A 27,238-nucleotide genomic window follows, 5' to 3' on the forward strand; every position below is an offset into this window, starting at 1 on the left:
GCAACAACAACAAGTACTACAACCAGGGCTGATAAATATCCCTGCGCCTATGCAGATACCGTTAACATTACAGACGGTCTGCGCCTTAAAGATGGCGCCTATTCGTTTGGGGGCGTGGTCGTGCCTACCCATCTGATGGCCGAGTACAATTTCAAGGTGATCGATGGTGTGGAATATCGTGCACCGAAACATCTTCGGGGTTGTGTCTGTCTCTTGAGACCCTGCATTACCCTATGCTGTCCCTCCGGTCAAGTCTTCAGTCCGGAGAATGGGAACTGCACGAAAACGGTGCCTGAAAGACAAACCACACACATTGAGTTGACCAACAGCAATCGCAGTGTGGATCAGGTGAAGATTAGCGATCATTTTGTGGTGCGCACGGAATTCGGTTGTCGAAATAAGTTTGTGGACAAGAAACACGACTCCTTCTGGCAATGGGATCTCTTTGCGAATGGATCGCTCCTAAGGGATGGTCGACTCTGGAGCACCGATGAATATTGTTTCACGGCCCTGGAGAATAATAAGGTCTGGACGTTGACTCCCCTCAATTGTGAACGCTTTCAGCGTGGTTATCGCGTCTGGATCTATGCCATCTGTAAGCCAAATCCTAGCCAGACTTTATCCTTAGCTAAACTCTTACTTTGCAGGCAGCATCATAGCAATAATAATCAACATCTTTATACTGTCATTGCTGAGTTCAATTAATGAGGCACGCAAGAGTCATTATGGCCAATTGATCATTTACTATCTGCTCTCGCTGATCGCTGGATATTCCCTCCTCGTCTATCTGACCCTCAAGAATCCCATGAATCTATCCCACGAGGCCTGTCGCAATATTGGTGAGTATATCTCAATAGTTATATCGGTTCTTTCCAATGATTCCGTATATTTTTTCAGGTTTTCTAGCCTACTTCTTCATTGTGCTCTCCTTTGTCTATCTGGCCATCTGCAGTCTTGACTTCCTGCTCAAGTTCCGACAGAAACCCATACGAAATTGGGTGCGCACTTTGTGCTACTTTGCAGCTTTAGTCTTAGTGATCGCGTTGCGGTTTCTGGTCTCCTTTGCCCAGGACTCAAATCTACCCAAACACTATAAGCCAGGCATTGGCGAGGACTACTGCTGGTTCGATGGTTTGTTATTCTTCTCAAGACTATGATCTACTCGTACACTGTAGTTTATTTAATGGGGTGATCAACATTTTTCGCCCACAATCCTAACTCGCCTTGATACTGTGACCTATGGTCCTGTTCCTCCTCGTACGATAATTTTTTATTTTTATTATTGCACTTTTTTTATGCGGCTAGGTAAAAAGAATTTTGAAATTATTATAATTTTATTGTCGAAAAATAATGAACAATAACAATTATATTTTTTCACTTTAAACAGCCTTTAAATATAAGATTTGATAAACTTATTGTAAGTCTCCCTTGGAAAAGATTCAATAAATAAAGGCAATCAGGGCTGTTCCGGATTTACTTTCGACAAAATTTGTCGGAAGTGAAAATTTTTAAACTGTTCTTGACTTTGAGTTGGTGAATTTAAGTCCAACAAAGTGATAAAATACAATTTTAAAATGTTTAGCCCAAATACAACGAAAAAAATTACAGTTTTTGAAATCCGATAAAAAAAAAACTTTATCCAGCCTAAATTCACAAATGTTTTCAAATTCAATTAAAACAAGTTACATTTTATCGAAAGGTAGAACCAGAACAGCCTGAATATTTATTGAACATTCACTATTTACGAAAAAAGAAAAAATATTTGAATTTTCATTTTGTCACTTTGTTGACTAACGGTGTATTTAGCTTTTGAGGAAATTGAACTGTAGGTTTTTATTATTATATGCTATGGAAATCAAGTTAGCTTGTAAAAAGATTCGTATGAATTATTTTCCCTTATAAATATTCATAAACTATTTTCGTTTACTTATCGGAACGAGTCTAACCCGTATATTTTATCAAACTTAAGTATTTTTATGGGTTGTTATAATCAAATTGCGTTTGCATTTAATGTTTTACCTTCTACTTTTGAAAATCGAATTTCAAATAAAAGACCATACATAATGGTTGGTACATATTTCTGTAACACCTCTGATTGAAAGCTTATTGAAAAGATTTTTGTATCCATTTTGTTTAAAAATGCTTGCATTGATTGTTTTGTTTTTTTAGTGCTAATTTTATAATTGCACATAATAGCATCGAATCATAGAATTAATTTTAATATTAAGACCCCGTACTTAAAAAAAGTACAGGGGTCTATTGGGTTTGTTTTAACGAATATGTGCGTAACAGGAAGAAGGAAGCGTGGCAGGCCCTATAAAGTATATATATTCCTGATCAGCAGCAATAGCCGAGTCGATATAGCAATGTGTGTCCGTCTGTCTGCCCGTCTGTATGAGCGCCTAGATCTCAGAGACTATAAGAGATAGAGACACCAAACTTGGTATGTAGGTTCCTCTATATTGCAAGCAGATCAAGTTTGTTTCAAAATTCGGCCACGCCCCCTTTATCGCCCACAAATCGCAAAAAAAAATTTCATATCCAAATTATAAGAACAATTTAAAAGCTAATGACACCAAATTTGGTATGTAGATTCCTTAATATTGCAGGCAGGTCAAGTTTGTTTCTTTATTGAATCGGACCACTATATCATATAGCGCCCATAGGAACAATCGGTCGAAAATCAATTTTTAGTATGAAAAACTTTTTTGTTTAAAGAGATATCTTAAGCAAACTGATACAATAAGCATATGACTTGGTTTTATATATCCTGTCCAAAGTTGGTTCGGACCACTAAAAAAAAATTATTTTTTAATTATTCTTAAAATTTGTGGATCTTTATATCATTGCTGATACTGTGATCTATGACATAATTTCCAATGCTTTAATCATCCCCTGAGTTCTGTTTTAGCTTCATCAACTTTTATTCTTTTTTCAGTACGTCTTTGGGGCTTACTGATCTATTATTACGTTCCCATTCTTCTCCTGCTGATCTTCAGCATTTGCTGCTGTATCAAGGCGTACTTCGCCATCTTCGAGTTGCCAGAAGACACAATATATGTTCTGGGCACTCAACTGCGCATCATGAAGATTCAGTAAGTTTTTTCAAATGATTCAAGTGATCGGTTCAAACTTTAATCTCAACACTTTCCCACTTCTTCCCTCTTTAGCTTCTATGCCTTCACTGGATATTTAGTGGGCGTGTTTTCCGTTTGGGTGCGTGAGATGATCGTCTATATTTTGGCACGTGTTCGGGAGCATTTCTTTATAATAGACTTCTGGAGTGGTATTTGCATTCTGGGCCTGGCCATAGCTGGTTTTATTCTCCTTCTGGGCAGGAATATGCACGTGAAGACCTGGTGGTCCATCAATGTGTAAGTATTCTGTTTATTCTTTTGATTACTTTAACTAATCTGAATAATTTAAATAACCATTTTCAGCGAATCAAGTCAGACTGATCTGAGCATTATAAATGCACGTGTTTATAAATTCGATGAAAAGGGAGATCTTAAATCACCAGGTGAGAAAACCTAATTAAAAACTTTAGATCTTGAGATAATTGTATTTTAAATTATTTAATTATAGATTCACCATATAGACCAACAGTCACATCACTTTAAATGACAAACAACTGCCTCAATCTGAACTCTGGTATTCACTTTAGATGAATCACCTTCGATTCATGCTGGAAGCTTGCAATTATTATTCAATATAAGCAATATTAAGACTTGTTATTCTATGGTACATACTTGTTTAATAATTAAACATCCATTTCTTTCTCGAAATTATTCCTTAAGTTCCGTCTTTAACATGAATTCCACGTAAAATAAGAATAAACACATACGAAACTATAAAATGTTTAATTAATGTAAATTAAAAGAATACTATATGTCTTTATACCCGTTACTTAAAACATAAGTAAAAGGGTATATTGTGTTCGTTGGAATGCACGTAACAGGGAGAAGGAGGCATCTCCGACACTATCAAGTATATAGTCGATGTGTGTCTGTCCGTCTGTCTGTCTGTCCGTTTGTCCGTGCGTGTGAGCGCCTAGATCTCAGAGACTTTAAGAGATAGAGATACCAAACTTTCACCCACAGATTTCTTTATACCCCACGCAGATCAAGTTTGTTTCAAATTTAAGCCACGCCCCCCTCCGCCCCGTAAATCGCCAAAAAACCACCACACCCACAGTTTTTAAAATAATACGTATTTTGTGGTAATTAACGTTATCTATTAGTATTATATATCATCCCACTGAATCGCATCAAGACCGGACAAGTAGAACGGCAGTTATGGCGAATTAAAGTTTTCAGGGCAAAACAAGTAATTTCTTTAAAGTACTTTTACGTATATTGAGGTAAGTAACGGGTATCCTATGGTCGGGATCTCGACTATAGCCTTTCCGACTAGTTTTATTTAGACAGTTTCCATTGAGCTCGATGCATTTGTAAGCAATTTACAGTGCTGAATGATTAGTTCATACTTTGAATAATAAGCCCAATTTACTTAATCTGTAAAATTTGTTATATTTACTTACAACTAAGTATATTTGTTAGTCTTTGGCCGACAAAAAAGCAGAGAAAGACATATCTGATAATCCTATAAAGTACAAACAGATTAACTTTCTTTTCACACTTATTTTCTTAATTCTTTCACATACCTTAACTTATAATAAAAGAAAATGTGCCGAATACCAAAATTTTTTTCTACTCCCAATCACTTACGCATTAAACTCAATATAGTTCGAAAAGACTTTCGGCACTAGACTTTTACCTCTTAAAGAGGTTTCTTTTTCCTTGCATCTTGAAAATTTGACAACAGTCTTCCATCTTTTAAGTGAACACACTTGGCTGAAAAAACACATTTGCTTTTCCTTTAATACCAACCCTTTACTTTTATAAGGCGATAATCAACCGCAAACAGACCCCGTTAGGCCGTGTGTTATTTTCCCCGAACAAAGTCTCGATTCGCAAACAGGTGACGAGCCCCCAATACATAAGTAAACCTCACAAATGACCACTGTCCAAGTTAAAGGACATAAATGAAAGCTAAACAATAATCAAAGGCAGGTGGGAGCTGGCTAGCCTGGTCAACGGAAGAGGCAAGTCAAAAGTCAAGTGGCACGCAACAAATGTGCTGTTAATGACGCAATTACCAACAAACAACTGTCCGTCCTCTTTTTGTCCAATTGACGACCTCACAACTACACGGTCTGTATCTTATTATGATTCTCCAGCACACTTTTACACTCTCTCTGAATAGATGGTCCTATGCGAATTGTGAACACGCTATATAAGCCCAATTGTTCAAAAGAGTAGTATGTAGGATAAGTGCGTTAAGTTAATTTGACCAAAGCAAATGTGAATAAAATTGGTAAATTGGATTTACAACAATATATAAATTATAGTAAGCTTAATATTAATTTTAGCTTTAAATCTGAAAGGATGACATTTTTAAAGTGCAAAAATATGAATATTTGGACATTTTAAATGACAACTATGTTGCATGGATTGGGGAAAACAGATCAGATCAGATCAATTGATATTAGTATTAGTAATGAGTATAAGTACACTTATGAAAAATATAGAAAGATCTTCCGGTAGGAATATTATAACAACAACTATTAGAAAATATAAGGTGCAGATAAATTTTATGTGAGATATTTTAGAATTAGAAATAGTTAGAGATTAATAAAATGAGTCTCATAATTTTATTATGGAATCCTATAATTGAGTACAAAAGGCGTTTTTAGCTTTATTAATCTGACATAAAATGAACTTTTAATTAGGAATTAGTTGAAAGATTTAATAAATTATAAATAATATCAAATACTAAAAATAACTTAATTAAGATGATAGATAAAATATTGACTCTGGATTATATCAGTGACTAGAACTCACTTAGTCGCTTAACAAAATAACGTTACTCAAAAGTTTTTCCGATACTTTTATCTTAAGTTGTAGAGTAATCCTAAGTTCATAATGATCTGTGCCTGTTGTTGATGTTGTATGCTCAGTTTCAGTTTGCTTATTGCCCAATGTTGTTGTAAACAAATCGCCGGCGATAACAACAACAACATTAACATAGTGTTGTGGGTGTGTGTCTGGCCAGACGTTCCATTTCTTTCGATTTTATTGCATTTGATTTGGATTTTGAGCAGTTCAAGTTGAACCTTTGTCAGGTGCGGATGATCTGATTCTAAGTTGCCACACTTCCTAGCACATTTTCCAAATTGTTTGAAATTCAACGTCATTGACAGTGCCTGAGGATTATTTTCGTGAATATTTTATATTCGATTATTTTAAATAAACACCATAAAGCTTAACATAAACATTTGAGGTGAATGCGAAAGGCGGCAAAAACGAGTGCGAGTATGTTTTCAACCACGACGCAGTTGTGGCATTTAGTGTTTGGCTTATTGTGGCTTGTGAGTCAGCGTGGCACGTGTGGCAGCCACCATGAGGAAGGTCGCTATCCGTGCGCCTTTATCGATACGGTCAACATAACGGGCAGCTACAGCATGGGAAGTACTTTGAATGGTTCCTATATCCACAACTGGACGGTCATACCCAAGGAACTGGTGACACCCTATGACTTTGTGATCGAGAATGGCATCAGGATTCCAGCTAATCGACATCTTCGTGCCTGCATCTGCCGACTGCGTCCCTGTGTGCGGTTCTGTTGTCCCTCGGGAAAGCTATATCATCTCGAGAGACGTCGCTGTGAGGATCATCCGAATGCTCCTGGACACAGTCACATGACCATGGAGCTACACAATGGCACTCAAGTTCAGCAGGAGCTGAAGTCTTGGTTCAGTGTCCATGTGGAGTCACCCTGTGATCATATGAGAGCTGTCACAAAGGACGCGGAGTATCTACACTGGACACTGTACGAGGTAATTCTATAGTTGATATGCTAGGTCACTTGTGTACTCTTTTTTTTCCTTTAGAACGGCTCCATCATCCATCGAGAGCATCTGTTCACCAAGCATTATTGCTTTACCCCCCTGCTAATTGGGAAGAGTACCTGGAGCTGGCAACCCTTAGCCTGTGCCCCCGAGAAACTACACTTTGTGCTCGGCGTACGCGAATGGACTTATGCTATATGTAAGTCTGTAGATCTCATAGATCCAACACTTAATTGCCACTTTTTTGATTATAATTATTGGGGAATGTGCGAATAATTGAAAGACCAAAAATAGACACAGATTGCCATTATAAATAATTGTGTAAATTCTCATGCGTAGCGATCAATCCATTATCATCAAAGTTTATGGATTGCCATTGAAATCTGCATATACATTTTATATTTAAGTAGATTTGGCATTTGAAGAAATATATAAAAAATCAAGTCAGTTTTAAAGGATAATCTTTAAAATTCATGAAAAAGATTTCGGTAGTGAAAGTTGCAATAATATATTGAGTTAAATATATGATAAAAATATATTAATAGGTGAGCAGTAGTAGAACTTTTCCCCTAGGAAACACACTGATAAAAAATTAGTTGTCCAACAAAAATCTTTATCTTAATTTTAATAAGTTTTGCCCAAGAAATGCGTCATAAAGCAAAAGATCATAAAAAAATTATAGGGAAAGCATGTGAATTGTTAAAACACATATTTTTGTTTATTTCTGTTTTTATGAATTTTTCTTTGGCGAATTCCGTGATTTAAGAAAGTGATCTTTGTTATCAGGAGTCTAAATTGTATGTGAAAACAAACCTAGAAATTTCAATTATCTTAATAGATTTATCGGGTTATCAAGACTTTATTCCATATACCTCATTCTCTGCCTTTAATTGATCTTTTCAGGTCTGCTGATCTGCATTATTTCGATGTTAATAGTGCTGGTGGTGCATTTGATGTGCTCGGATATGCGCAATAGTTTCTATGGCGTTGCGATCAAGGCCTATACGTTCTGTGTTATCTTTGGCTATGCGATGTTGGCACACCTCACATTGCACGATCCCGCAAATCTGTCAACAGTCGCCTGTCGCATTCTACGTAAGTAAATTTTCACTATTTTTTAGAGAATTGATCGGTAATTGATTGATCTTTGATCTTTAGCCAGCTTCACGTTGCTCTTTTTGGTGTTATCCTTCTATATACTGAGCTTTATTTCGTTCAAATTGTATCTGAGCTTTAATGGAGTTGTCCTTACCAAGTTGATGTTCTGGCTGATCCTCGGACCAATTGTCCTGATCGCAATCGGTTGGTCTTTCTTTGTGGGTTTCAGCTATCACGGAGCTAAATTGGTCTTTGGAGGAGACACCTGTTGGTTCGATCGTAAGTGATCATACTCGTAGTATCTACGTTTATTACCTCTCATATAAATGTGTTTTTTTCATATTTTTTAGCTCGTAATTGGACTGTGATGGCCTATTTCTTTGCCCCGATTTTTATAGCCTGTGCGATCAGCACATTTTTTTATATTCTTACTCTGATTAGGATCAGTGAAGAACCCTATATCGATTCGGAAAAGAGCTTTGACTACTTGGAAAGGAACCGTCTGGAGTCATTTTGGAAGTTCTTCAGCTACACGGCACTCATCTGGTTCGTCTTCGTCTGCTCCTTTGCCTTTAACTATTATCGAGGTGAGAAATCCCATTTGAACTATGCCGTATGCCTGTGCACGGCTTTTCACGGATTTGCCGCACTCTACGCCCTCATCGGCAAAAATCAACAAATTCAAAACTTCTTGCGCCGCATGGAGAATAAGTAAGCTCAAAACTTTTCAATAGAGTTCCCTGCTATAATATTTGATCTCTTCTATCTCAAAGTGATGAGGATACCGTGGACAACTCTGTACCAATGTACATATATTAATGATTTTTATAATTCAACAACTGTACTGTCAACATGTTGGTGAAGTTTTGTTGTTACTGAACAGTTTAAGAGTCACTGTAAGTCTCTTAGTCGTGTCACACACCATTCAACAGCAGCCAACAAATGCGCATCAGCAAAGACACGAACCCAAAATCAGCTTTCTCTTCGGTTCGTACAGTGATAAAAGCTTTATTTTTTAGAAATTAACGGACAATATGAAATGATTCTAATTTCAGAAATTTAATGTTGACAATTGATAATAAAATACTTATAATTTAAATATAAATATAATGAAAAGTAAGAAAATGATTGAAGAATTTTATGTTTAATTGAGAATGTTTAACAGGCTTGAAAGTATATGTAACAAAAGAAATTTGTAATTACAGGAAAAAAGAAAGAAAGATACTAGGAGTTTGACTATTTCGAAAGATTATTTAAACTTTAAATTAATTCTAAATAATAACTAATGAATAATATTACAAATAATATTAATAATATTGCAATCTATAGCTAATATGCGTAATAAAATGCGTAATAACATTAGAGAAAGTCAAAAAATCTAGAAATAAACAATTAGATCTACTCACAAAAAATCTTTAGTAACATAATTGCAATCTACAGCTGTAATAATAAAATAAGTCAGAATAACTTTTATTGCACATATTTAAATAAATTACGTATACGTAATGGTTTTGGAGAAAGTCAAAACTCTAGAAATAATCAATTAGTTTAACTTAAACGGAATTTCAACCGTGGAATGTCGTGATATACATGCAACAGATTTCAACAGGATAACAGAATCAGTGCTGGATAAATTAAGCATGTTTAAAGTGTTCCGGGACGGTCAGACGGCACGGCATTTTGTGGCGCAACCCCCAAAAACAAATACAACAAATTTGTAGCCAGGGCTCATTCGTATCGAGTTTAGCATCCCGAGCAGCCCAAAACCCAAAAAGTATACACAATACATAACGTAATTTACACAACAAAAGCAAACTGCCGCTGGCCAGAGCAACTAGCTCGAGAGCCGAGTTACCCTACCCCTCTCAGAGGGGGTAGCAAACTCAGGGCTAGCATCGTTTTTCAACTACGAGTTGAAGTTGCCACTAAAGTTGCATGAGAGTTTGTGTTGCCCGTGGACCGTGGCCGAGTGTTTGAAACCCAACTACCAACTATCAACCCCAATCCGCACCCGCCCCAACCCCGTCCCCTTCCCCACACCCCTAGCAGCTGCCTTTCCCTTTCCCTTGGTCACTATCACTGCAGCATATAATAAGTGCACGCCGATTTTGTTTGACATCAGAGGTCAATGGCCGCCGAGTGCGAGCGAGAGAGAAAGAGAGACACTGAGAAAGAAAAAGAAAGAGAGAGAGAGAGAGAGAGAGAGAGTTAGGCTGCCGCAAGGGAATGCCAAGCACAGAGATTGCTACAGCAGCCCTGCCACATGCATCCTGCTGCATCCTGCAGCAGCGACAGCAGCAGCGCACGCAGCAGCGGAGGCAGCAGGTTCACCCCCCTCCCCCTACCCCTCCACCCCTTCAATCAGCCACCCACTGTCGCTCTGTTTGGCTGTCAAGCGCAAGGAATCAAGTGGAAAGTGAAACGAGAGCGCCAGCTAACCATCTCCCGCGCCCGCTCTCACTCTTGCTCCCGCTCTCACTCTTGCTCCCTCTCTCTCTCTCTCTCTCTGCTGCTGCGGTGGTGCTCTTTTGATGTTGCCTCGCCCTCGGCCTCGCTAACTAACCAGACTCCCTCTCTTCCCCACCTTACTCTCATTACACCTCACTCTCTGCTTGTAACTCACCTCTCTCCCACACACACCTTCTACAACTCAGCTCAGTTCGGCTTTCGGCTCCCATTGCAACTTCGTGCTTCATTTCGTGTGCTCTGCTCTTTTGGCTGGGCATACAGCAGCTTCTCTTGCTCCTTTGCCAGCTGCGTTGTGTATCCACAATCCACACACACACACACACAGCATACACACACACACACACACACACACACAGCATGCACATTTGGATCGATAAAACGTAGTAAAAATTTGTAGTATTGGAAGCTGGAAAAGGCGGCATCATTTTTGCCGCTGCATTCGGACCAAAGGCAGCAAATGGTGACGCCGACTGCGACTGCAGCAGCGAGCGACGCAGCGACAGCGGCAGCGGCATCGGCATCGGCATTTTGTATCCTGACGTGCGCACTGGAAATTCATGCGAGGTAGGACATGTTTGGCGCGTTTTTCAAAGTGCACACACACACTCTGCGTGTGTGTGTGTGTGTGTGTGTACTGTGGAGTTGTGGAGGCTGCTGCAAAATGTTGTTCTACAGTTTGAAAGGCAGGCACAGGAGCAGCAGCTACTCATAGATGCATATCAGAAATGCGTGCAAGTCTGTGTGTGAGTGTGTGTGTGTGTGCTGGTTTAATATCGCTATCGGTTACTCACACACACACACGTATATAGTTGCTTGGGGAGACCGCGCCCCGTTTTAGCTGAGGGAGCAGCACCTGCCTTGTAGCTTCCCCGAGAGCTTCTCCATGTGCTTCTCCATGTGCCAGTCGACAGAACATGAAAATTAATTACTAAATGACTTTATGCTTTTTAATGGCTTGCCTGGCAGTTAAAGGATATTAGACAAGCCATTTAATGGCCAGCTATCTCCTTGGCCAATGCCTTAACCACGCCCACCTTGCTTTGATTGGGAATTCCCATTTTGTTTGTCTCTACTCTTTTTCTTCCATTTGTCCATTTTGTCAACTTGGGAATCGAAATTGCATTGAATCGAATGCTTTCTATGGATAATTTTTGTTGAGGGAGCGCATCTAAAAAATTTGAACACAAAAATGTGTAATTAAAGTCTTTACAGTTATTGTTACACTTACAATTACAGCCATAGTTATAGTTACTGTTATACGAGTAGTTAGTTTTTCGAGGGAGTTACATTTGCAATTTCATTTGCTCTAAGTATTATGTTTGCACTTGAAGACACCACTCACTTCGTTCAAGCTTCTCCGAAAGAAGTGACTGGATTTCAGTGTGTCCCTACAAGGAATTCGTGGTACGACCAGGAGTGCTGAGAACACTGCAAGCAGGACCTATATGGAAGGGATCACTTTGCAAATTTGAAAGCAGGCGATGATCCAAACTATGCACTCGGAGAAGATATTTTTGTTATAATAAAGCATTGCTTGCATACTTTCAGAAACACCACCTTTTGGGTTACTTTTGGAGATTTTTAGAACACACATTCCCATGAGCAATATAGCTTCGTAGTTAAATTAGTCTTTGTAGTCATTTTAAACTTTATATATGTTAAAATTATTCCATATAATTTCGTGAATAGTACCATTGTTTTAATTCATACTTGACAACTTTCAATCAATAAAAGATCCAGAGTGTCAATTTTATTTTGTTATTTTATGTGATGTAATACCAATCTCAATGGATTTTGGAAGTTAAAATTTTGTTAGTCGGAGTGTAGAGGGGGGAAAGTGCCCCACCTTGCCCCCCTGCCCACGCCCTTGCTTTAACACCAAGCGAGGCTTGTCTTTAGAGATTTTGAATAAAAATGTTTTAAAAACATCAGTTTGAAATGTTGGTGTTCCTGAAATGTTAGAGTTTTAAAATTTTCGAACTTATTTTTTGGATGCGTTTTTGTTTCAATTTAAAGATATTTAATTTCAATATTAATAAATATTTAATTTTGTCAAAACTGTCAAGAATTTTAGACATTCGATGGCAATGGTTTCTTGTTCTCAAAAACACCAACAATTGCTTTTGGGTTGCTTTAGCGCTGTAAGAGATTTGTAGAACACACCTACATTTGATAGAAATAGTTTTACATATGAATTCTCTCATCATATTTCGAATATTTTAATTGCAATCGAGGCAATAAATTCAGATTTGAAACTCACTATATATCTAAGATAGACTAGAAAACATGCCATTGTATCGGAATAACCCCTAAACTAGACCAGTCTAGTCTACTGTGATATGTTTTCGTTTTTTGGTACATCGGATCGCTGATAATGTTATTGCATTTAGTTAATATTCCGCTCGATTTCACATCGTGGGAAACTGTCAATTGTCAAGTTAAGTTTTGTATTCTTTTTTTTTTTGTTTTTAACTTGGCCCATTTCCGGTCACATCTATGGCTAATGACTTGTTTAGAAATGGGACGAATAAAGTTTTCAACTGCTGATCAAATATGCGAAGCACGCAGCCCAAATCAAATGCAATAAATTATTTATAATTAAACATTTCGAAAAATTTACAACTCGAATAATTTATGTTCATAAAATGTTCAACGAGCAATTGACCAGAATTCTATATAACTTTTTTTTATAATTTATGAATAATGACAACAGCACCAACAACAACAACAACAGCAAGAAAGCTTACCCAAGTGTGGAACGTGGAGCGAGAAAATTAAACAACAAATAAGCCAAGAGGTGTAAGAGTGTGTAAGTGTGTGTGTCTACGTGTTTGATAATAAGTCAAAAAACAAAGAGCCTCAATGGAGAGGCAAGTAACAGCCCCAAGAGGGGAAGAGGGGGAGGACGGGGAGGAGGACGGGGACCCATTGGGCCATCATAAATTCATTCATGAAAACGCTGCTCCAACAACGCTTCGTGAGCAAACAAAATGTTGCTTTGACTGTGGAACAGGGAATTGATTGAACTCGACGGGGAAATACTTGATGTACAGCCAAAAAATATTAATTAACGCATAGCAGCTACACGATCCACAGCACGTAATCAGCTGGTTCCCAATGCACTATTCTTAAATAAATAACATACATTAAGATACCTTTTAACACATTAATTTCTTAAAATTATCAAAATAAAGATTAACATATCTTACAATTTTAAAGTGTAATTTCCCAGCAAACGCTTTGTGAACTTATATTTTCAGCATTATAAAAAGCCTTGAATTAACATAATCAGGTGTGTTCTACAATCTTATATCAGCGCAAAAGAAACCCAAAAGCAATTGTTGGTGTCCCGAAAAAAAGAAAGCATTGCTTTCAAAAGTCCAAAAGTATTTTAAGATATTTGACAAAATTAAATATTTATTAAATTGAACTAAAATATCTTTAAAATTGATTCAAAATACATTAAAAATTGTTTGAAAAGATTAAGAAACACCAACATTTCGAACGGTTTCATTTCTATTCAAAATCTCTAGAGATTTCTGGAACACTCCTGAATATTAGCATTTTCTTAAGCCCGACTTTTGATTAAAGTTTAAATAATAATTTGAAAGTACATTTCATCATCAAGACTGCATTTTTTCTAAATGCAAAATCTAGTTTTTTGGATTAGTATGCATAAATTGATCGTAGCTTTATCACTACCCACTACCCAGTATGTGAATTTTACAGGGTATACAAACACTATTCACTTTTACACATGTCGCTCTTTCGGATTGTTTGTTACTCGTATTTTTTACCAACTGACAACCCAAGTGGTTTCGTCTTTTGCTTCGGCTTTTGTGGTTCGGGTTCATTTTTTTCATTTTTTTTTATTTGTGTTTGGGTTTCGGTTTTTGTGTTTGTGTTTGTCTTTGGGTTTTTGGTTTTGGAGTTTGGAGTTTGGGCTTAGGTTGAGGGTTGGGGGTTGGGGTTTGGGTAGGGGGCACACGCGTGTGCTCCCATTTCTCACCTTCAATGACACCTTACAGTAATAATCATGAAATTTATATATGACTCTGCTTTTCTTTTCTTTTTCTTTATTTTTTATTTTATTTCTCATTTCGTTGCTTATTATTTGTTGTCGTTTTTGGATGTTGTTGTTATTTTTGTATGTTTGTTTTCTCACTGCTCTTGTTGTTACTTTTTTGTATGTGACTCTTGAGATTTATTTCGTGCCTTGCTTAAATGTTTCATTTGTCAAACTTATGCTATGAAGTTTTAAGCTCAAACTCTAACTCTCTCGCCAGTTGCGCTTTCTAAGAGAATTCATCTGGAATATGGTTTGTGGAATGCCCTAACCGAAACGGTTTTCGTCAGACGGAATGAAAAGTAAAGAACGGATTTTATATTCTTCATTTAACAATTTGATTTATAATTGTCGATAATTAATACAGTTAATAATAATAATTCCAGATAATATGAGGCTAGGCTCTGTATTAGTTAAGTGTCACACAAAATTGATTTAATATCTATACAGTTTATTCAATAAAATTAATCTATTAAGAAGATTGTTCTTATATAATTTCTTATATCGCATTAAAGATCAGTTTATATCTTTAAGTTCTTTCAGTAATAATTGGCAGATCTTCCTTAAAGATCAGCTTGGGAGATCAATTAATTCATAAAAAATTTTAGACTTGCTATTTCAATTAATTATAGGATCGTACTTACTATCGATAATTTTTTTAAATGATGATTGACTGTTCTTCTTATGAATCTATTTCAAGCTATCCATAAATAAGATAGATAATATATTATTTTTCTATTACATTAAATATTAATTCATATCGCATACTTTTCAATAATAATTGACAGATCTTCCTTAAAGATCATCTTGGGAGATTTATTAGTTGCAATAAATTTTAAACTTTTTATTTCAATTAATTATACGATTATAAAAGATTAGTTGTGTTATCAATAAATGAAATTGTTCTCCTACATTTTTTTTTCTATTACAAGTTCATATCCTATTGTTCTCTTAATAATAAATGCCAGATCTTCCTTAAAGATCAGCTTGGGATATTACCTAAATGCATTAAAAATTTTAAGCTATATATTTTAATTAAATGATGAAAATTAAATGATTGACAGTTCTGTTCATGGATCTATTTCAGTTTATAAACACGTATATATATATAAGCTTAAATGAGATCAGTTCAAATAATCGTTATTACCGAAAACTCATTAAGAATACTAAAGTTATTATTTAATTATTTGATAGATGTGTTTATGGATCGTCTATATCTGTTTCATTGTAGGGCAACTGTTTTAGCCTTCAACTCATAGCTGTCATTTATGGCCAACGCGCGTGTAAATACTTAACACAATTTTCGTGGCCGTTGCTTTTGGTTTTTGGTTTTTGATTTTGTTGGTTTGTCTTTTTTGTGGGGTCTCTTTGTTGTTATTTTGTTGCTTTCGTTTTGCTTTCTATGACAACGTGCGATAATCGTTTTAACCGTAGAAATTATATGCGAGAGCAATTAAACTTACACACAAATGGCACTAACTGGGCCAACAAGCTGCCCCATAAGATGGCCCAATCGATTGAGAGATTCAAAATTTTAATATCGATTTCGATTCCGATTACGATTGGGATCTAACGGTCAGATTGGCGAGTGAATAACTAGCACTCAATTAAAATACTCAAATGCCTGATATGGCAAAAGTAACTTGACTTCTTTGTTGCTTTGTTGTTGTGGTTGCTGTTGTTATTGTGGTTCAGCTTGCCACATTCCCATGCAACATTGTTGCAGCGCATATCTGAACACATCTGAGAATGAAGAAGACGCCGACGACGCGTCTCGACGACGACGACAAAGACATTTTTTTTCAGCCTTTTTGCTGTCGAACTTCTTGCGGGTCAACGCTAAAGAGGCAACGTTTTTATTGTTGTTGTTGCTGTTGTTGTTGTCTGTGCTGTTGCTTCAGTTATTGTTGTTGTTGCTGCGCATCCATTAAGCCAAATAATGTGCAGTCTCGTACTTGTACCACACCAAATGAAGCCTTGCGCAACAAAGTTGCAACTCGGAGACGAACTCGCAACATGGGGCAGACAACCACGGATGTAGGGGAGTCACAGTCACAGTCAGAGTCGCAATATGCAATGCATTAATGAAGTGATTTGCACTTTTTACTCGAGTTCATTTTGACCACCAAGAGTTGCCTCTGAGCAACCAAAGAACTGAAAGCCCGCGTTAACCACCAAACGATTCCGGGAACAATCCCATCAAGTGCCAAGTCGGAGGTAGGTGAGATTTATGACAGCCGTTGTGGATCATGTCACTGTCAGTCCAACTCCCCACGAACGATTCTCAAGTGCTCCAAACAGATTAAGAGTCCACAAACTGAAACTCAGCCTGGGATTGAGTCTGAACATGAGAGTACCCTGGCTAATTGGAGTGATCGCGTTTCATTTGTAACTGATCTTGATGAGGGAATTTACGGTCAAAATTATTAATTTGCAATTTCTTAATGATGCGAAAAAATATTAAAATGGATCCTCAATTTAAATATCAGTGGACTAAAATTGGAGAATCGGTTATATGATCATTTGATTTAGAAGTAATCCAAGATGATTCTCTTGATCTTTATGAGCAATTTTGCTTTATATTTTATTCACAAACTTTCTTAAGAATTGTTTAAAGAATTAATCAAATGCCTTGATATATTTCAATTAAAATATAATGAATGATCTGTCGAATGATCATTTCACGGACATTTAAGTTAAATCTAGTAATTTTCAAAAGAAAAAAAATCAATATTAAAAAAAGAAGAGTGATGTATTCAGAAAAATATTATTTAAAATCCACACGATCAGTTGAGTGAAAATTAAGCCTAAATGATCTGTAGTCTGTATGTATGATTTGTTACATTTTACCTGTATGATCTGATTAAGCGATCGTGGTCAATTAATCTTGTAGCTAATCTTTATTCAATAAAATGTAGTAATAGAGTTCAAATATAAATAGGATTTCAAATCAACCAAATTATGATCTTAAGCTGAAAGATCAAGGGTAAGATTAGTTAAATGATCATTTAATATAAATGTAAACTTAACTGATCTATGCATTCTAATAGTCTAGTCTGTATATATGCTACAGTTGCATTTATCTGCTTGATCTGTTAAAACGATCGTGATCTATTGATCTCACATAATGCATTGTTTTAGCTTCTGGCACACGATCTCACGAAAGCCTCGATTCCTTCGCTGTCCTGTCATCACCAGCAGCAGACCGAAACCACATTGTGCGCATAGTTCACATTTTCATTTCCATTTCCACTCCCGTTTCCTATACAGATATCCCCGCGCCATCCCTGCCATGTCTGTTGATCAGTCTTCTGGGCAAAGTGGACATTGACCGTCTGCAAGGCGAGTCAATGATCTTCAAACGTGTCAACATTAAAAATAGCAAGCAAATGCTCCAATGTGTCTGTCCACATGTACACAAAGTGTACCCAGTCCCGATCCCAATCCCCCATTCTCAGACCCAACCCCCCCACTGCCCTCACAGTCCCTCCCCAGTCACCAGTTGCAGCCCCAGTCGCCGTCGCCGTCGCAGTCTGTGCCTCATGACAGTCAGATATGTAGACGTGCAGACGTTTGCAAAATGCCAAACCAAAGACCAAAGACACAATCGAGGCAACAAAAACGACAACGAGAAATACAACAACAAAAGGCACAAACATATCAGCAACAGCAACAACAACAGCAACAACAACAACAACAGGATGTTTGGCGGCGCTATCAACGAAATTCCAGCATTTGATCGTGGCAAAAGAACAGTGCGGATCGAGAGGATCGCAGACAAAATGCAAAGAATCAAAAATTATATACATATGCTTGTAAATATATAAATACAGTCAAAGTTTTCTATAACGAACTTCTTTTTTTTTTCAATACTCTTTCCAAGAAATCTTTTTACTTCTTTCAATGATGTATTTCGATCTCCTTTATTTGAAGATCTATACCACGAGTTATCATACATTTTTCAAATATACAATATATTAAGCAAATATCCAAAAATTTAAAATGACAACACATAAAAAAAAGTAGTATCAAAATTATAATAATATATAAAACATAATTATTTAATCAGGGGACTCCCAAGAATTTAAAATTACAGCGATAATAATGGATAATAGATTGTCAGTGATTTAAATGGCTCTTCTTTTAAAAAAAGCTTTTATAATTAAAATAATAAATTAATAATACACAAAATCTTAAGATAAGAACATAAAAAAAGTATTCAAAATGCAAGACCATATAAAAAAATTAAATTTAATCAGAAAATTCCTAAAAATTTAAAATACAAGATTAAAAGTTGAATCATTGTTAATGATGGAAGTGGCCTATTATTTGAAAAAGCTAATAATTAATTAATCCACAAACAATTCTTATAATAGTATTTAAAGGGCTAAAGATGTATTGTCTTAAAAAATTAATACACGGAAGTACAGAAACTTACTGATCCCTATAGAAAGTATATATAAAAGTGGAAAGTGAGAAGTAACTAAATGGTTTTCTACAGGGAAGTGAGACTGTATGAATATACCGATATACATATATATATATATATATATATATATGTACATTTATCCGATATACACATGTTGTGCAGACTGACAAAGCCATTAATTACTGATTGCCGATACTCGACGCTTGGCGCTCAATGAAATTTGCAGACTCTGTCAAGTGGGAGGATCACAGGCAAAGAAGGAGAGTGAGAAAGGAGAGAGTGTGAGTCAAGGGGCATGTTCATAAAGTGGAAGTGGCAGCAGACGACCAACTTTGTGGCGCTAAGCGAAGCAGAAAGAACCGCAACGAGGGCCTCGTAGCAAATACGAATTCGCATACATAAATCACAGTTCTCGTTCTCATTCTCCTTCTTCTTTCTGCAGCGATCTCTCACTCTCTAATCGCTGGCTCTCTGACCGTTATGACTTCCGCTCGAATCGAGATGAGCTCAGCTTCAAAGTCAACGATCTCCACACACAAAATTCGAAGCTTTTCTTCGTTTTGTGCACTTTTCAATAAAAATACGCATTCGTCTGCATATGTGTGTGTGTGTGTGTGAGTGTGTATGCACAAGCAAACATCAGAGAGAGGGAGAGTGAATGAGATAGCGAGAGAAGCGACTTCCCGTGGTATATTCGATACACCGCATTGTCCTTGAGCGTTTAGTCGAAATTTATGAAATACATTGAACTCCGGCCATTAAATTAGTCAGTTAAGGCAACAACAACAACAAACAATAACAACGCAAAAAAAAAAAACAACAAAACGCAAAAAAAATGTGATGTACAACATAACAAAAGTTTTGCCGCGCGTCGCATTAACCAAAATTTCGTTGAGTTGCATGTTCTTTTTTTTCATTTCTTGAATTTTTTAATTTCTTGTGTAGACACACACAAACAGACACACACACATTTGATATGGTTTGTGTGAGACAGGAGTGTTGTTGTTGTTTTTGTTGTTGTTGTTGTTGTGCTTGCAATCGTTCAATCAAGTCGTTGACCGTTGATTTCTGCCGCCGTCAGAGGCCAATTCAAACTTTCAAATGCAACGGTCATCAGCCTTTTGAACAGAGCCAACAGAAGATCATGTTGTGGGAAACAAACACAATTGAGATATCATCATATACACCTCTAACATGTGTATATTTCAACAAAAGATTCTTATGTAACTTTAAGGGCCTTTGACTTTTATTCCTTGCCATATAAATATTCTGGGTGTTTTTTATTTTAAAACGAAATTATTCAAATAATTTTAAATATTTATTTATTTCTTTAGGAAGGTATGCAATGTAAATAATGATACTGAGATCAATTGGTCAATATTAGTTTTTTTTTTTAAGTTTTTTATCACTTTAGATACGATAATGTGGATTAAAAATTATATTAATTATGTAATATATTTAAATTTTCTGTGGAGATATTTATTTTATTTATAATGTTAAATTTAAGATAAAATTAATAAAAATGTCTTTACATTAAAAATTAAAATAAAATAATAAACATTTAAAGCTGAAAATATTAAAAAAAATCAAGTTAAATATTAAAATTATAAAAGTAAGGATTCTTCTGAATCGAACAATTAATATAAAGATTTTTATTATTTAATTAGTAAAAAACGAAACACTTAAATCCGCAGACCTTAAAATATATGGACTTTAATGTGAAATCATATTAAGAATTCTCTTTTCGTAAGAGTTTGGATTAAGGCTCAGGGAAATGTTGTCAGATTTGAAATTTGAATTCTTAATTAAAACTTTGGCATAATCACAATAACACTTAGCAAATTAATAGTATGCACTTTTAGATCTCCTTCATTTTATCAATTAAAAACTGAATATTTTAGATTAACATTTTTTTTTTTGATTTATTAATAATTTAATTTGTTTGAATGTTTTAATATGGTGTTAATCAACATGGTTTTCTGCTGACTTCCAGACATTTACTGGATTACGTTCCTGGAGTTTGTGTTGCAGAATCCGTTTAAGAAGTCAAGTTTCTCTGCTTTTTTTTGCTACATTTATGTTTTTTTCACTGATTTTAAGCACGCCTAAATTGAAGCCGTTACATCAACTCTATTCACTCCATGAAGGTCACTTTATGGCAGATCCCCCGCTGAATACTCAGAGTCGTTATATTTAATATGACTGTGTTTGTGTTTTGGCATTGGCCCACGTCTAGTTCCGTCCAGTGTTGCACAACATTAAAAATGAGTATTGTGCTTGTTTTGGCCTAAGCATTGTACGGTACATGGCTCTAACCTCTCCCATGTTACCCATTTCGTTCCGTTGCAATAAAAGTCTCATCAAAGTTAATGCGCCAGTTTATAAGCTCCCAAAACTGCACTTTTGTATTGAGCACCTGGGCTGGGCATGTGGCATGTGGCATGTGGCATGTGGCACGTGGCACGCCCCTAAATATGCTGGTCCGCCGCTTTGCTGAAAGCTAAGCGCCTGCTAAACTTTGTCCTGGCCAAGGACTCGCATAGCAAATCCTTTGCTTTTGTTTGCTCAAAAAATTGCATTAAACTTTTGCGCAAATTTCTTCTCCATCTGCTTCTTCTTCTCATTGTTGTTATTCTCATTGTTGTTGTTGTTCTTGTTGTTGTTGTTGTTGTGCATGAGGAGCATTTTTCTACACGTAATTCATATTTATGATGCTTCCTGCAGCTCCCAGGACGCGACTTACGCGCGCCTCAAAGTGTGCAGTGGGTTTTTTTTTTTTTAAAAGAGAAACGTGAAACGGTTGAGATGCCAATGAAACGGAACGGGTAACGGGTAACGAGAACAGGTTGACAGCGTGTTTGGGTTCGGCGGCAAAACTTTGCTCAATTTAAAGTCAAGTGTCAACGCAAACTCCTCAAAGGGGCTCAACAGCTATCGACTCCTCAGGACCTCTTTGACTAGCAATCTTCACCTTCTTTTCCCGCTTTTCTCTTCCTCTTCCTTCTCTTTCTCCACGCTGCTCTATTTGCCCGCTTTGACATGCAAAACGCGCGCTTCATTTGACATTTTCTTTTTTAAGTTTTTTTTTTTTTTGATGGAAACGCGACCAGTATCGAGTTTTTGCTTTATGCTTACCAATTTGCCACCCCTCGAAGTCAGGTCCTGCTTTTGCTGTTTGCTTTCTAAACCCTTTCATCAAAGGCGCCACGGCATTTTTTGCGGTTGCTGTTAATATGATTTTCCGCCTGCGCTTTTTCCTTATTTTTCCGTTTCCTATTATTTTCTTTCGTTCGTTCTTAGTTAGCTTAATTTTCTGTTGCCTTTGAATTGGTAACTTGTTCAAATTTTTCAGCGAAAGTCCTTTTTAGGAGGAATCTGTAAATGGGAACTATGAAAATGAAACGAAACGCGACATTCATAGCCAATTAATCAATCATTCATATGTGAAAATGATACGAAACGATTGAAAATGAAACACTTGAGCGTTGCCTGGGGCAATGATCCTTAAACTCTTTTTAATTATAAGCTGTCAATTATTATATTTTAGCATATCTGACACATCCTTGCACCTTGATGTTGTCTAGAGTTACAACGGCTGTCAGGTGTGCGTGCGTGTGTGTGTGTGTGTGTCATGGCAACCCTGTCGAATTCAGCCGGAAATTGTCGCCTCGTTCAACCCCTTATCACTCATAATACTTTTGGCGAGCTAAGTAATTGGCGATGTTCCATCAATGAAGTTGCTGTCAAGTGCAAGAGGCCCAAATAAAGTCACCTCCTCGTCTGGCAGGAGGATTAACTGTCACGGCAACAACCTGTCAGTCCTCTACCCTTTCATCACCACAAAATGAAGTGTGCAAAGAAGATAGAGAGAGAGAGAGAGAGAGAGAGAAGATCTAGGCTTGTATAAATAAGGAAATCAATTGTTATGCCGACCAACGGCAGCAATTGGCATTAATCTTAACGAGAGCCAGGACTTGAATCAGGACTAGGACTAGGAATGGAGTTATTGCAGCAGGCAGTGCTCAAGTTCTAGTTAAGCTGTTTGGGGCGTGGCAGAGAGCTCAGAAAATGGGACAATGCGCTTTGGAAATGAATTCTGATGCCTGAATCGCATCGGGAGCAGAGAAAACACAACAAAGCCAAAGGGAAAGCAGCAGAAGCAGCAGCAGGACGAAGATAAAGACGACGATGAAGACGCAGAGGAAAGTAGAAGGATGCCAAAGTACAGTCAGCGAGCGTGGAAAACAGCGGCGGCCATAAAGACGTCTGCTGCAGCTGCCGGAGTGAGCGGGGGGAGGGGGCGGAGGGGGTGCACGAGGGGAGTACGGCAGATGCTGAGCTGCTGCTGATGTAAACAGTCCCCCTCTCCACACTACCACCCTCCCCTCTTTGCTCAGTCCATGCAGACGACATCCTTGTGACTCGACATCTGCCCTAATCATCAGTCCGCCCCCCAGAAAATTCCCCTCCTCCACACCTCCCAATCCTCTCTCTCCTCACGCGTTAGTTTCATGAAAGCTTTTAGTTGTCTGCAAAATTTTCGGCGCCCTTTTTTTCGCTCGTCGTGCGTGTGTGTGTGTGTGTGTGTGTGTGTGTATTTTTGGGGGTTGAATTTTTGGGTTTTGTGATAAGCACCAAGACAGGCGCACAGACGACAAGGAGAGTATGCTTCGCTCTCTGTCTGCCTGTGTGTGTGTGTGTGTGTGTGTCTGCGAGAACTGTAAGCAGGGCATTGCACTCGTTGCTCCACACTCCACACACCTTCCACACTCCGTCCACACTCCATCATCCACTCTCCACACTCCTCTTTCGCATCCCATTCAAATTCCACGCTGCTCGCAAACAGTTGCAAAAGCTCCTTTGTTACTTTATGTTGTTCTTGTTGTTCTTTTAGCCAGTTTTTACCGTAGTTTTGGCAGCGCTTAGTACTTTTCGTGAGCGCAAATTTATGCCATGATATAATTACAAGATAAGCTTGGCAAGTCAACGGCGCACAGAGTTGTCGCAGGTGTCGTTCCCTTAAATACAAATATGCTCCTTCTACTTTCTTTGTGAATGAATCTTGGTGAATCTTAGTAGAGGAATAGGGTACTATGAAAAGTAGTAGGAAATATTTACCAGGCGTAGAGAAGAAGTAAACTGAGACTTAGAAACTACATCAGTTTTTGCAGTTAATCAAAAAGTTTATTATCAATAAACTTGTGGAATCTTAATTACTTAAAATAATAAACAGTAAAACTATATAAATAAATTAAATATGTTTGAGCATTTCTGAATATTTCTATAAATCTTTTTTCATTATGCACCTTTTACCTTATATCACATTTTGACCAAATTTTTTCCAAATCGGACGACTATATCATATAGCTGCCTAAGGATCAATCGGCTGCAAATTTTTTTAGAAATCTCAACAAACTTTACATATTATATATTTGGGACTGCCTTATATATCCCGTCCAAATTTGTTAAATATCAGATTTCTCTCTCATATCTCTCCCGTTATAGGAAGAATCGAAACAAATTTTCTTATCATAGGGGTTTGAAATTTTTTTGTAGATTTTTCTAATATTGAATTATTAATATAAAGAACACCCTAGTATACATATGTATGTGAACTTCTTTCATATGAAGTTAAATTTGTTTATTTAATATTGCATATCCTTAAAAATAATAACAAATAAATAGTTATGTTTTTGTAAAAAATATAATACTACATACAAAATGGAAAATATTTTTCTATTAATCTAAATTTGTTGTTTTTAATTGTTTAAATGCAAGTAATAGGATGTTTCGAAAGTTATGGATGGAATTTTTTGTAATGTATATTGCTTAATAAAATTATAGAAGTTATAAATTCAGGAGCTTCTATTAGTCTTAATGCCAACAATTTTTTTTAAAGTTCATAATTGCACTTTTTTTTCAATTGTACAGTCTCAATTATCGTGCTACTTTGGACAGCTCAAACGTTGACAACCCTGTCAAGTATGCAACAGTGGTCTACTTAGGGACAGACTCCTATTCACACTCATGTATCAACTCATACTCGTGCTATCTCTGAGGTACTCATGCTCAGATTCATTCAGATCTATCGCATTACAGTTACATTTACAGTTGCAGTTATAGTTACAGCTACAGTTATGAGTACATTTACAGTTACATGGTCTTGTGAAGGATTCGGAGTAAAAGGCGCTCAGGAAAACGTGCCACATTGCGAACAGAAGAAGGAATAAAGCGGGAACTGAAATGTGGGAGGGCAGGAATGTTGTGGAAACTCAAACAGGGGAAGGAGAAGAGGGAGGGGGAGGGGTAGCAAAAGCCGAGCGATTTTGCCGCTCAGCAGCAGCTGAAAATTGTTGTGCAAGAGAGAAAGGGAAAAGGCAGTGGGAAAATTATCGATTGGTTTTTTCTTTTTGTGTGCTTTGTTTTGCTTTTCCATTTTTTGGCTGGGGTGTAGGTGGGTGGAGAGGGGACTGGAAAGAGGCCTGTTGGAATTTCAGTGTTGTGTTTGCTTTGTGCGCAGGTGGTAGGAAGGGGGCGGAGGGAGGGGTGAGGGTCTACGTGCGTATTCGTTGACTTTGGCGCGAATTTTCGATTAATGAAAACGCGCGCGCAACGTTTTCCATCAACGTTGCAACAACGGAACGAAACGAAACGGAACAAGAGAAAGCCATGGGGCAGCTGCAATAACAGCAATAACAAAAAGCTACGGCACGGCAGCTACACGTCTGTCAAATGTTACTGCTGCCACGGGCCATGTGGCATGTGGCATGTGGGGCAAGGAGGAAGAGGAACAGGAAGAGGTGGGGAATTGGACACATTCCAACTGCGCTTTCAACTGCCAACGATGGGCGCCCGGCGTGCAGAGAAATCACACAGACTCCAAAACGTTGTAAGGATAAAGAACTCGCGAATTGGACAACAACAACAACAAGTGCAACAGGGGAGAGAAGAACGCGAACAACGACAACAAAATCTGGCAGTCAGAAATGCTGACATTTTCCCAGCGACAGCTGTCAAAAGGACGAAATGGCAAGGGAAGGACGATTGGATATGGATAGGGATGTGAATGTGGATGTGAATGTGGATACGGATACGGATGTGGCATCAAGCGAGGCTACTTTAATGTCTTGCGGTAGGTTTTTTGGGCCTGCGTCTCGTTATGCAAATTTTATTGATATGCCATGGCAAACGATTATGTAAAAGTTTTTGCATGGTTAAAACGATTTTAATACTCACAGTTTATGTGCTCCCCCCCTCCCCCTCCCCCACCCTCACATTTGCACAGGGGAGCAATCCCCGTTTCGGTGCTGGACCCTTCTCTTCCACTCTTGCCACATTGCCACTCTTGCCCCATGCCACTTGAGTTGCACAGAACTGAGGACTTTTCATGGTAGCTGATTATGACATGCCTAGAAGCGGCCAATGGGAAACATGCCCCCACATGTGGCACGTAGGAATTTGGGGAAGGAAAGGCAGTGGGGTAGGTGTGCTAAAAACTCTGCTGCGAGGTTCACTTAAATTGTTTGTTTATAAATAAACCATGCGACTATTGATTAAAATTGCGCTTTAAAAATTCATTAAATGGTCGCTTAGTTCAAATTGTACACCAGACACACTCTCACACACACACACACACATGCAGACACACTTTTGCATGCATACAGCATGAGTCCCTTGTTAAAGATGAGCTTCGGAGTTGCCTCATCGGGCTGCACATGTTGAATGCTGTGAAGGCTTTAATATCCGGAAAAAAATGCTCAGAATTTATAAAATAATTAATAAAAAAATCTGTTAAATAACTAAAGCGTAGAATTCAGCTGATTTTAATATTGAAATATATGTAATATGTAATTATATATGATAATGGTAAGGAAAGAATTATTAATAATAAAATTAGGTACTTCCTATTACAAAAATATATATATTAATTAAATGCGATTCTTTTTTGAAAACATTATAAGCAAAGAACAAGGTGCAAAGAAGTTGTAAGTTCAGAAATATCTTAACATAATAAAATCATTAGAGTGCCCATTCTTTAACCCTCTACCGCATATAGTGCCATATATGGCTTTTCATTTTTAACAAGATTTATTAAATTTAAAATCGTACTTAAGCGAAGTCGATTATTATCGGCCATTATATTTGCATTAGTTTCTATTGGAAAAAAAATGTAAAAATAATTCTAATGTTGCTTTATTTCGTGTTTTTATGAACTTTGTTTAGTGTTTCGTGAACTTGATTAACAATGACTTCTCGAATGAACTTT

The 27,238-nt window shown here is 37.2% G+C and overlaps 2 protein-coding genes across 2 annotated transcripts; both read left to right on the forward strand.

Annotated features, from left to right (window-relative positions):
• Window positions 1-18: 18 nt before the first annotated feature.
• LOC117788524 (probable G-protein coupled receptor Mth-like 9) lies at window positions 19-3,851 on the forward strand (the record flags this gene model as incomplete). Its single annotated transcript, XM_034627308.1, has 7 exons — window positions 19-595; window positions 648-839; window positions 898-1,131; window positions 2,939-3,095; window positions 3,171-3,374; window positions 3,441-3,520; window positions 3,586-3,851. Coding segments are annotated over 7 exons (1,479 nt in total), but the record flags the coding sequence as incomplete, so codon positions are not given.
• Window positions 3,852-6,182: 2,331 nt separating this feature from the next.
• Window positions 6,183-9,034, forward strand: LOC117786431 (probable G-protein coupled receptor Mth-like 8). The gene is made up of 6 exons (XM_034624692.1): window positions 6,183-6,898; window positions 6,953-7,109; window positions 7,814-8,005; window positions 8,069-8,287; window positions 8,359-8,719; window positions 8,782-9,034. Exons 1-6 carry the CDS (start codon window positions 6,347-6,349, stop codon window positions 8,825-8,827), a joined length of 1,527 nt encoding a protein of 508 aa, XP_034480583.1. The 5' UTR covers window positions 6,183-6,346; the 3' UTR covers window positions 8,828-9,034.
• Window positions 9,035-27,238: the final 18,204 nt, after the last annotated feature.

Source organism: Drosophila innubila (assembly GCF_004354385.1).
Source record: "Drosophila innubila isolate TH190305 chromosome 3L unlocalized genomic scaffold, UK_Dinn_1.0 0_D_3L, whole genome shotgun sequence".
In the NCBI taxonomy this organism is placed as follows: Eukaryota; Metazoa; Arthropoda; class Insecta; order Diptera; family Drosophilidae; genus Drosophila; species Drosophila innubila.